The sequence below is a fragment of the Choloepus didactylus genome, chromosome 17 (genome assembly GCF_015220235.1).
Source record: "Choloepus didactylus isolate mChoDid1 chromosome 17, mChoDid1.pri, whole genome shotgun sequence".
In the NCBI taxonomy this organism is placed as follows: Eukaryota; Metazoa; Chordata; class Mammalia; order Pilosa; family Megalonychidae; genus Choloepus; species Choloepus didactylus.
In genome coordinates this window covers 21,991,178-22,002,922 of record NC_051323.1, presented here as the reverse complement: position 1 = coordinate 22,002,922, position 11,745 = coordinate 21,991,178, and the positions used below count along the sequence as shown (strand labels likewise).

Genomic DNA, 11,745 nt, shown 5'->3' with positions numbered 1-11,745 from the left:
ATGGCACCATATGTCCAGTGATAATACTTGTTATTATTAGGTAGTAAATTTTTTTAAAAAAGTCAATTCATGATTCTGAGAATAGATTTGAAGAATATCAAGTTGTATTCTAGTACTTGAGCAATTGAATTCCTTTTTTATACACTGATGGATGTTTAATGTTTTTCATTTAATATGAACTCATTTAGGTTATATAATTATTTGAAACTAAGATATGTTTTTTTGGCTTTATAAATTCAATATGTTATTACATACAGTTTTATTTATTTTTAGATTTATTTTTCTATCAGCTAAAACACTTCCTTTTGGAATTAAGCAATTTATAAGTAAAGCTCAGATCCTTTTAGTTATGTTGGGTATTTTTAATGTTTGTCTCCTGAAATTTGTCTTCATGTAAATCAAGATATTGGTTGTCTTCCCATGTTTTAAATGTATTATGTGCATACCATATATTTTATCAGTTTTTTAATAAAGGGTAATACTCATCTAGGAAATCGTTTTTATAAAATACAATATTAAATTAAATTTTAAAAATAATTTAAAATTGTCTCATAAATGCCATTAAAAATTTTTTTACTATTTTATTTGGGATCCAAATAAGATTTACACATCATGATTATTGATATGTAGTTCCCTTTCTGCCTTCCTTTTTTCCCCTTGCAATTTATTTGTTGATGACAAATAGCTCATTTGTCTAGAAGTATTTCTCACAGTCTGAATTTTGCTGATTGCAGTACTGTGGTATGGTTTAACATTTTCCTCTATCCTCATTTCCTTAGAATTTGGCTCTAAAGCCTTGATCAATTAGGTTTGATTTTTCCCTTTTTTCAGGAGACAAGATTTTTACTTATCCTCCCGCTCTCCTCCTCAGCCACCAGGCTCAAGCCGCACAGGCCTTCCCTTCCAGCCTCAGTAGCTGTTTCCTCTGCTTGAAACCCTTTCCCCTGATCTTGGCGTGGCCAGCTCTTTCATCCCGTCAGATCTCAGCCTCAGTGTCACTCTGCAGAGCAGCCCTCCAGGGCCTTTCTGTCTGCTTCACAGCACTTTTCACCAGCAGACACTTTCTAGAATATTTATTTGTTGGCTTCTTTACCATCTACCTTTCCCCACACGGAACATCAGCCCCATGAGAGCAGGAGCCATAGTCCCCTGGAGTAGGGCAGGTGGGTGCCCAGCCAGTGTTTGCTGAACGAGTGAGTGACGCCTCCGTGTGGTCAGGGGCTGCTTCTCATCATGGCCCTCCATGTTCCAGGCAGCCAAAGGGGGCACCATCAAGGCAGCTTCTGGGTTCAACGCCGCCCAGGATGCCCAGACCCTGAGGAAGGCCATGAAGGGGCTTGGTAAGTGTCTCCCAGGGGTGAGTCCTCCCTCGCACATTATGCAGGTTCGTGAGGAGGGGATGCTTCCCAGGAATCACTGACTCCAGACGGACTCCGTGTCCACTAGCAATTGTGAATGTGTTTGACCTGAAGCAAATGCAGTAGGATGCAGGTTAGCTTTCCAAGACAAATTGGATGGGAGGGCATTAATTATTCACTTTACTAAAGAATGTTATATTGAAAGCATCCATTCTGGGTTTCCCCAATTATTTCAATCTGTTCTGAATTTGAAAATATAAATATATATAAAACTTTAGAGAGGCATTGGTTTTCCAATTAGCGCTGGTGCCAGAAGATTTACAAAGCACTTTCACAAGCATGATCTCATTGGATATGTAGACAACAGCCCTTAGTGATTTAGTAAAAGCAGCTACGGTTATTGTTATTTTAGCCCCGTGTTACAGATGTAGAAACTGAGACCAGAGACGTTAAGTAACTCATACAAAGTCACACAGTAAGTGGGACCGAGCCATTGGTTTAATGAAGCAGTGTCTGGTCGCCAGCTCGGGCCTGCCAGCTCCAAGTCCACGTTCTTTCCCTTGCGTCCCTCTGCCTGCTGCTGCAGTTATAGACACAGCTGTGGCAATACTGGCATGCTGTGTGTGGGATTTCATGTGAGAAGGCTTTGTGTACACGGCCAGAAGGGCTTGTCCCCCATGCACTGCCTTCTAGTGAGCTCCCCCAAGACCCTCGTGGGCACATTTCACGGGTGCACTGCAGGCCACCCACACCTAGACTCTGCACCTGAGAGAGCCTCTAGGACCTTGCCTGGGTGAACTTTTGGCCAGAGAAGTGCCTCTGGGTTTGTAGCTTTTGTTTAGAATTATCTTGGGATTTGGGGAAATACATTTAACCGTAAGACCTTATTCCCCAGTCTTTCTATCCAAAAGGAGTTCATTTTATTTAGTACCGATGCTACTAATAGCAACAAAATTAATGATAATAGCAACCATTCATTAAGTGCTACAAGGCTAAGTGCTTTACCTGAATTCCCTCTTTTAATCCTAACAACAGCCTCTTGTTACTGATGAGAAAGGGAAGGGCTGGGAGGTTAGAGGACTTGCCCAAGGTCTCAGAACTGGTGTTAGATTCGGGATTCAGTTCCAGGCAGGCCGGCTCGAGAGCTGGTGTTTGAGCCACTGTGCTCTCCTGTGCCCACCTCTTGCAACTGAACAGATATTGCCCTGAATGTCTATATCCTTCCTTCATTTTTCCTTTCCCATAAATAAAATGGAAAAGGTACTGGACCCACCATTTTGTTTTGTTTTGTTTTTCAGGTTTATCTTAAATCCCTGGGATAAAGCAAGAATATAATTTAGAAAGTGGACCACTTGGCATTAAGACTTCTCAAAATAAGAGCCGAGAGGCATTCAGCTTTCAGTTCCTTCTCTGTGTGGATCAATGCCAGACAGACTGTGGGAGAAGAAAAGGATTATCAAACACAGCCCTAAACTCAAATAATCCAGGGGCTGGTAGCACAGCCAAGGAGTACACAGAACACAACCTGATCAGCTAATAAATAGGATTCCATGGGGTTTAAAGAGAGATCACATTTCATTTAGGGGCATCAGGCAAGAATTCATGGAGGATGTAGAAGTTGAGATGGGTCTTGGGAAATAAATGAGTTGAGTTTCAATAGATAGAGATAAGTGAGAATGTGTTTCAGGGATGTGTGGACACCATCCTGTTCTCCAAAGTAGCTGAAGCCTAAGGGAGTTGTGGGAAATACATGGAGAGATGGCTTGCAGCAGGAGATACCTGCATAGCAGTGGGCTGGCTGGGAGCTTTAAAAATTTTTTTTTTCTCCTTTATTAGAGAAGTTGTGGGTTTACCGAACAATCATGCATAAAATACAGGAGTTCCATATCCTGCCCTATTATAAACACCTTGCATTGGTGTGGAACAAAAGAACAGGAATTAAAAAGAAGCGAAGGATGCCAAAAAGATTGTGGTGCTATAATTTGCATGACTCGGAGGAAATTTGAATGTGGAGGAAGGGGAAGGGTAAAACAATCAAAGCTATGTTGAGGGCTCACACCTGCTGACTGGAAGAAGGGTGGTGCCTCTCACAGAAACGTGATGGTGGGGTGAGGGGTGAGCCAAAGGGATAGGGGACAGACCTCTCTACCCCCCACTCCCCACACTGGGAATTCTAAAGGAGGACGGGATGGTTCTGTCTGTGAGGTCTAGAGGAGAAGCTATAGAACTTTACATTCACACTTTAGGGACCTACTCTCTGTTCCCTTAAAAAAACATGGGGTAAAAGATACATGGGGTAATTTTTCCCCCCTTTAATTCAATTCATTCTTCTTCTAATCAGCTCAAGCCACTCATTAGTGGAATGGACTAAACTTCCTTATTAAAACACAAAGATTGTCATTATAAGAGGGATATAAGACATATCTCTAAAATAAAATCATACAGTTTAAAAATAATGGAATAGACAGATATTATAGGCAAGCTGAAACCAAAAGAAAGGTAGTACTGTTACTATTTGAACAAATAAAATTTAAGGCAAACTACATTTAGAAGAATAAAACGATATAATCTATAGTAAAGCCCATATAGACCTCTATGTGCCAAGTAAGATAGCACTGAAATATATAGCAAAAATTATTTTAAGGAAATTTCACAAAACTGTAATTATACCAGAAGACTAAAATATCTCTCGGTATTTGACTGTGTTAGGCATCAAAAAAGAAAATAATAATAAAATTAATAAGGTTAATTTAGCAAATATACATCAAATTTCACTGAGTCTAGGACTCTATTATAAAATACCATTATTTTACATTCCATTAAGAAAGAAAAACAGTTGCAAATTAATTATAAGATGCTAGCATTATAAAATGTATCCTGTTTGTAGCGATTTTAATATGTGGAATAATGAGCATCATAGAATTGATGAAATACAATATCTCACTTTTTAATCTATTAGCTGAAAACATTTCTTTTCAAATATATGTGGAACTTTAACCAAAATTGATTATTATACAGACCATGTTTTCAGAAAAAAAATGCAGTAATCACTGTCAGAAATAAGAAAAGGAAAGGAAAGGGAAGGGAAGGGAGGGGGAGGGGAGGAAGGAAGGTGAGGAAACTGAGGCACAGAGAAGAGAAGTTACTTGCCCAAGGTCACCCAGCTAATAAAAGAAGGAAGGGAGAATTTAAAAAGACAAAAGCAGAAGTTAATGATTTAGAAAACAAACAAACAACCATAATAGAATACCAAACCTCAATAAAATAGACAAAACCTCCGAACGGTGACTCTTCTTACAAAGCTTTCTGCATGTGTTCCGGTGACTCCATTGAAGGCAGCCTTCTCGTTCCTTTCTCGACTCATACTCACTCTCGTCCCCCCTCCACCCACAGGCACCGATGAAGATGGCATTATCGGGGTCCTCGCCTACCGCAGCACCTCCCAGCGCCAGGAAATCAAGACCGCCTACAAGTCCACCATTGGCAGGGTAGGTCTTGGTTGCTGCTGCTCTGAGCAGCTGACATGGGACTTGTCAGGCAGCAGGGAAGCGGGACCCTTACCTCATCTAGATTCCTGAAGTGGACCCGAGCTTAAAGACTTTCTTGATAAAGGGTTTCTGCAGGTTGAAGAGCTTCTTCTGTTATACTTAGCCAGAAGAGATTTGGGGGAGCCCTGATCCACTGCCTCAAGACCAAGCTTGGTCTCTTCTCTCCCAGTCCTCGCCGGGACTTGGTTGTTGTATGGGCTCACCCGTCACCCTCTCAACCGTAACTCTTTCGGGCAGTGGAAGTCCTGGGCAGGACTGGGCTTCCAGCACTGCATGCTTTACCCTGAAGGCTGGGGTCACTATGGATGAAGACACTCCAAATGCACCAAAATATTTAAATCCAGTTTGTTTTAAATAGGCTCTTATACTGTTTAGGGTCTATTCTGACTGTCCCTCATAAATCCATTTAGCATCATATTCCTTTGATGATCATCAACTGAAGAGCATCCCCTCAAATTCTAGAATCGGCTTTTAGATGTTGGTATAGTTTAGCAGTTCATGCATTCAAAGGTCGTTCGTTCACCGTGTTTTCCCCTTTTGGTTTAAATCCCACGTCCCTCAATACCGTCTCTTAGTCTCCATTGTAAATGACTCATTTACCAGTGTCATTCCACCCAGTCTTTCCACATCACTGAAAGCCAACCTGTGTGATTAGCAAGAACCTTATTATTGGGGAAACATTATCAGTGTCTCCAGGTCCCACAGTACAGTAAGTGTGTGTTTCTATCCTTGAGGCAGCTTCTCAGGGATGGGCATTAAACTGGGTGGGAAAGGGGTGGTTCAGCTTTTACCCAGAGCGTCTGCATGCACATCTTGTGTGTGCACTCCAGTCCTCCAGAGCAGAATTGCTCTGTGTGTCTTCTGGGCATATGCTCTTCTCAGAGAAATTCAGTGAGCCCAAGCAGGTGTGCACGTGCATGTGCTGTGTGAACTAGAGACCTAATTTGTAATGGTACACATATTTGGGGTTGACATTCAGCTCCAGAACTAAGCTCATCTGATGGTATTGTTAAAATGGCCAACATTAATGGATTGACTGAGCACTAATTTGTTCATTCATTCATTCTATGTATGTGGATATAACATAAAAATATGCACAGTTGATTGAAATAAAGTATTGTGGGATCAGGCTTGTGAGGATCAGATATCTGGATTTGAACTATGAACTCAGCTTCTTATTGATTGGCTGCTGTTAAGCAGGTTCTTAAATTTTCTGGTCTGTAAAATGAAGAAATATTACCAAGTTTATAATGCTATTAGGAAGATTAGAAATAATAGCTGCAGAGCACCTAGCCCACTGCCTGGGACATAGTAAGTGTTAAACCAAGGGTGGCAATTAACATTGAAGTTATCTTCAACCTACAGTTTGTAATGTACTTGGGACAGGCATTAGAACTGGCTGGGAAGGAGAAAGCTGGTCATATAAATGTTCCCATAGAGGCAATAATGAAATATAAAATGTTACGGAATATGGGGTAACCCAGATGAAGAACCAGCCTATTTACAGAATGACTTGCCTTCCTATAGCAGTCCAGTTATATAGTTCTAGAAGGAAATATGAATAAACATTTTTAGAATTCGGTCCTTTGTCTAAATAATCACATTTCTTTCTAGAAATTGAGTCTTAAGAAATAATCATGAATGATTACAAAGACACAACTAAATGCCTTGTGTATATAACAGTAGGAAAATAGAAACAGGACTAGTTAAAGAAATATTGCATCTATCTATAGAAATAATCTGCAGCTGTTAAAATATATGAGTATTGACTTGGAAATACATTCTGGATATATTGTGAAGTGCAACACTGTTCACAAACTTTATGATTTTGGAATCTTCTTACCCTCTTAAATTATTGAAGACCCCAAGGAGCTTTTGTTTTTGTGGATTATATCTATTGATATTTTTCAGAAATTGAAACAAAACATTTAAAAACGTGTATTTTTAAATTTGTTTACAATAACAACAATATATTTTTATGGAAAGTAACCATATATTCCAAAAAAATTAGTAAGAAGGTTGGTATTGTTTTACATTTTTATAAATCTCTTTAATGTCTGCTGTAATAGAAAACATCCGGATTCTCATGTCTGCTTCCATATTCACATTGTTACAATATATTGTTTTGGTTGAAATACATGAAGAACATGTGGCCTTGCATAGACTTGTAGTTGGAAAGGGGGAAGCATTTAAATAGCTTTTCAGATAACTGTAGCTATGTAAAGTAGTCTTTGGAAATCCCCACTGTATACCCACGACAGAATGACTGTGAAAAGGCAAATAAAGTCTTAGTATTTTTATAAAAGTAGTTTTGACCTCCTGGACGCCCTGCAGGGTCTCGGAGACCCCAGGTACCCCTGGACCTCACTTCCAGAGCAGCCGATTTAAGTTACTGTGCCAGGTGAGTGGAGCGGGGACCCCCTTGCGTTGCAGGACCTGGTGGATGATCTGAAGTCGGAACTGAGCGGCAACTTCGAGCGGGTGATCGTGGGGATGATGACGCCCACCGTGCTGTACGACGTGGAGGAGCTGAGGCGGGCCATGAAGGTCTGTGTTCCCCCTCACGGGCTCTCGGTGCTGTCAGAGTAAACACGCGAGAGCCCGGGCAAAGGCTCCCGAGACAGGGAGGGACAAGGCATCGGAGAGGGGTTTCCTTCATTTATGGCAAGTTGAGGACACGGCATTACATTATAGCACTCTATTATAGCACTTGTACTTTAGTTGTTGTTTTCCAAAAGTTGTGAAATCATTTGCTCTTTCCTGAGACTGAACAAGGAGTGGGTATGGTTGTGCTTTTGGTACAGTTCCAGAAACTTGTCGTGTTAGCTGGTTTTGAGATATGTAACTTTATGACTGATACGTAGGGAGCCTCCAGCTCTGCTGTAGGCTTGGAACTGAGGGGAAAGAGGTCCTTAGTCACCCCCGAGGACCCATCCACTGCTCCCTAACCCAAGGTCATCCAAGGCCTGCTGATTTTTTTTGTTGTTGCCTTTGTTACATTTAATGGAATCCTATTAGTGTTACTGTTAATCGTAGACTCCAGTTTGTTTTGATTATATGTTTCCCCGAGTACCATCCCTTTTTCAACATCTTTCAAGGTTTACATTCATTTGTTCTCCCACATGTAACAACATTATTATATTTGTACATTTAGTTACCATCATTGACCACTCTAGGTTTCACTAAGTTATACAGTCCCTGTCTTTAATGTCTGTCTTTCCTTCTGGTGTCATACTTGCCCCAGCACTCCTCTTTCAGCTTTACTCACAGTCAATCTTTGTTCAGTGTACTTACAATATCGTGCTACCATCACATAGTATTATGCTATCCATTTCTGGATCTATACAATTAATCCTGCTGTAGTCCTTCAGCATCAAATGCCCGATCTCTACCCTCTTTCTATCTCCTGATAACCTGTGTTCTCAGCTTTTGACTCTCAAAGTTTGCTCATTAATGTTAGTTCATATTATTGAAACCATACAGTATTTGTCCTTTTGTTTCTGGCTAACTTCGCTCACCATAACATCCTCAAGGTTCATCCACATTATTATATGTTCTGTGACTTTTTTTCTGTCTTACAGCTGCGTAATATTCCATCATGTGTATATTCCAGTTTGTTTATCCACTCGTCCGTTGATGGACATCTGGACTGTTTCCATCTCTTGGCAATTGTGTATAATAAGGCCTGCTGATTTTTAACGACCAAGTACAAAATTCAAACACAATTAACTTCCTCAAACATACCAATAAATACTCAGCCTTCTGGAAAGTTCTGGAGTAGGCTCTGAGAAAGCAAAGAGGTAACAAACTCTTTGCCAGAAGATTCTGCCCTTCAGGGCAAGAGAATAGGGGAAGTCAAGGAACGATTAAGCTCCCCGAAAGCAGAAACTGGACCTAACCCAACACAAAAACCAATACATAGTAAACAGTCCATAAATGTTTGTTATGACTGATAATGATCATGATAAGCACTGTGGATTTGGGGCAGGCAATAAAATTTAGCAAAACCTGTTGCTAGAACCCAGTGAGTTGTCTTTATTCTCTGCAGAGCCCTTGGCTGTCTTCCTTCTGTGTCTGGGGCTCTGCTTCATGATGCCCTTTCCTCTGGGTTTCGTGTGCAGGGAGCTGGCACAGATGAGGGCTGCCTGATCGAGATCCTGGCCTCCCGGTCCCCGGAGGAGATCCGACGCATCAACCAGGTCTACCAGCAGCGTATGTGACACCCTCAGTGGCCCTGGCTGAGTTTTTGCTATGATTTGAGAGTGGGGACTAGCATTAGGTGGCTTTCTACGAGCTAGACTCTCTTCCTAGAAACACTAACCACAAGCTGACCCTCCGTTCCGGGCTCTGCTTTGAGGCAGCTCTTTGACTGGGCAGTTGAGTGTCTGTTTGCTTCTCCAGACTTCTTAGATGAAGAGGACATATACTCTACGCAGGCTACCAGTGTTTTATTATCCTGAAAGTTGGAGAGTTGTACCCTAAGAGAGCAAAAGTGCTTTCAATCTTTGCCTGAGTTTTTGCTCAAAAGTGGTAGCACCAGGGAATCTTAGCCCTCCAAGGAATGACCCGGAGTTGCTGCCTGGTCTGACTTTTACGCTCAGACTGGACTGATTGTGCTCCAGCCGTCTCAAAAAGAGAGTCATTTACTCACCTCTCAAAAATCTCCAGAGAACATATTATATAAAGAGCTTATAAAATATGTGTACCCTTTTGCCCTGAGAATACAATTAAAATGCACAAAGGTTTAAATAACACAACATTTATGTGGCATTGGGTATATTTGCTAAAAATGTCCAACAGCAGCAACTGGCTAAGCAAAATAAGGTACAACACATACAATAGACTATTATGTGGTCACTGAAACTTTTATTGAAGTATATTATTAAATTACATTAAAATATATGGGGAATATGGATAAGTGAAAAAGGTAAATCATAAAACTATGCTACGATGGCATTTCTTTAAGAAAAGGGCATAATATATTTGCATGGAGAAAAATGAGGAATAATTCTCACCAAAATGATGTCAGTGATTATTTCTGGGTGATTAGATTATGGTGGGGTCCTCCCTCCCTTCTTTTTACTTATTTGTTTTTTTCTAAGTTTTCTGGAGTAAACCAGTTACTGTGTTTACAGAAAGAAAACAAAACAATGAGATGTTTTTGGTCAGTCTTCAGAGCAGGAGATTCTAAACCTTGGGAGTTTGATTTATGTTTTAGCAGCCGGATCTCCATGTCTGCCAAATGGCAGGTTTCTCCCCTGAAAGCCGTGGAGGATTTATGCTTCTCTCGGGGAAGCTCTCAGAACCTCTCAAGGGCGTGAGGTGGGACGAGGCCGAGAAGGCACGTGCTAGGATTTGTGCTCGAGTGCCCCCCACCTGCCCCAATGTGGGTTTAGAAACTCCACCCTGACCCCAGCAACAGCCGCTGCGCCCCCAAAAGTCACGGTCCCCGCAGACCTTTGGGCAGAAAGAACTAGAGAGGGAAAATTACAGCTCCAGCCTTCTCTGCAGCCATTTTAAGGAACAGAACATCACGTTTCCACAATAGTAAGATGAACTTATCTTGACCATTTTGCCAGAGTTTAGTTTTAGAAACACTGTGCGTGGAGAGAAAAACCTCACCAGAGTAGCTTCAGTGACGGGGCCGATCTTGGAGAGGGCCGAGCTCCTGGAGTGGGACGCGTTGGGAAGTATCTTTAATCTGACGTATCTAGTTACGCTCTCTTTGTAGAATACGGACGGAGCCTTGAAGATGACATTCGCTCTGACACATCGTTCATGTTCCAGCGAGTGCTTGTGTCCCTGTCAACTGTGAGTTTGGGTCTTCTGTTGGCTGCTACTGATAGGCAGTGGGTTTTATCCAGATGCCCACTCTCTCCCCTTTACTGTCTTATCATCCTTTCAGCCTCAAATGAGAACAGTCCCCAGATGGTGTTCTTGGGCCTCTCTGTCTCTTTCTCTAATCTCTGCCTCAGAGACTCCCAGTTCCGTATGCCCACGTGTTTGAATTGAACTCAAGAAACATTTTCAGGTATTGACTACATGCCATGGACCCCTGTTACTTGGTGTGTGGGGAGTTATGAAGATGATGAAGGGCCAGTTCCTGAGATTCAAGAGTTTATATTGTTTTCAGGGAATACATCAGATATGCAAGTTGCTATAATAAAGGCGTGGAAAGATTAAGTGCCAAAGGAGAGGCACATAAGGAAAGGCAAGATTCAAAGAGAGATTTTGGCTGAAGAAACAAGGAAGGGCTTCATGGCAAAGATCAGAGAGGAGTTGGAGGGTTGCTAGGATTTCAAGAGGCAGAGATGATGTGGGTGGGTGCATTCCAGGCAGGAACAAGGCAAGGGGGCAGGAAACAGAGAGTTGTGTTCAGGGAACAATTAGTTGGGCAGTTGGGCTGTTAACTCCAGAGGTGAGGTGGAAGGATGAACTGGGATTCTATGTCAGGAGAATCCTGCTGGGCGGCACAGTTACAGTGTTTTTGGAGAGCAGTAGGGAGCCACTGAAAGTTTGGGAGCAGAAGAGCGATGTGATTGGAACTCCATTTTCAGAAAAGTAATTTAGTGCTGTGTAGGATGAACTGGATGCTGGGAGACCAGGTAGGAAGTCACCTCAATGTTCTAGATGAGAAATTAAAGCAGGACTGGGCTTAGGTGGGAACAGGGGGTGCCGGAAAAGAGAAGATGGATGCTCGGGATATTTCACGTGACTTCCCGATTTTATCTTTATCCCTATCCTCTCTCCTGAGTGAGACTCTCATTTCCCACTGCTTTTTAGACACTTCTTTATGGATATTCTGTCGTCACCTCGAATCAGTCCTCCTAAACCAGAAC

At 41.8% G+C, this 11,745-nt stretch overlaps 1 protein-coding gene across 2 annotated transcripts in view; it reads left to right on the top strand.

Annotated features, from left to right (window-relative positions):
• Positions 1-11,745, top strand: part of ANXA4 (annexin A4) — a 62,753-nt gene that overhangs the window by 37,981 nt on the left and 13,027 nt on the right. The window contains exons 3-7 of one of the 2 annotated variants that reach the window (XM_037806966.1): positions 1,253-1,340; positions 4,752-4,846; positions 7,340-7,453; positions 9,028-9,118; positions 10,638-10,717. In XM_037806966.1, the coding sequence (XP_037662894.1) occupies positions 1,253-1,340; positions 4,752-4,846; positions 7,340-7,453; positions 9,028-9,118; positions 10,638-10,717 (468 nt within the window). Of the gene's footprint in view, positions 1-1,243; positions 1,341-4,751; positions 4,847-7,339; positions 7,454-9,027; positions 9,119-10,637; positions 10,718-11,745 lie in introns of those variants that run through there. The other variant, XM_037806965.1, reaches the window with a different exon arrangement.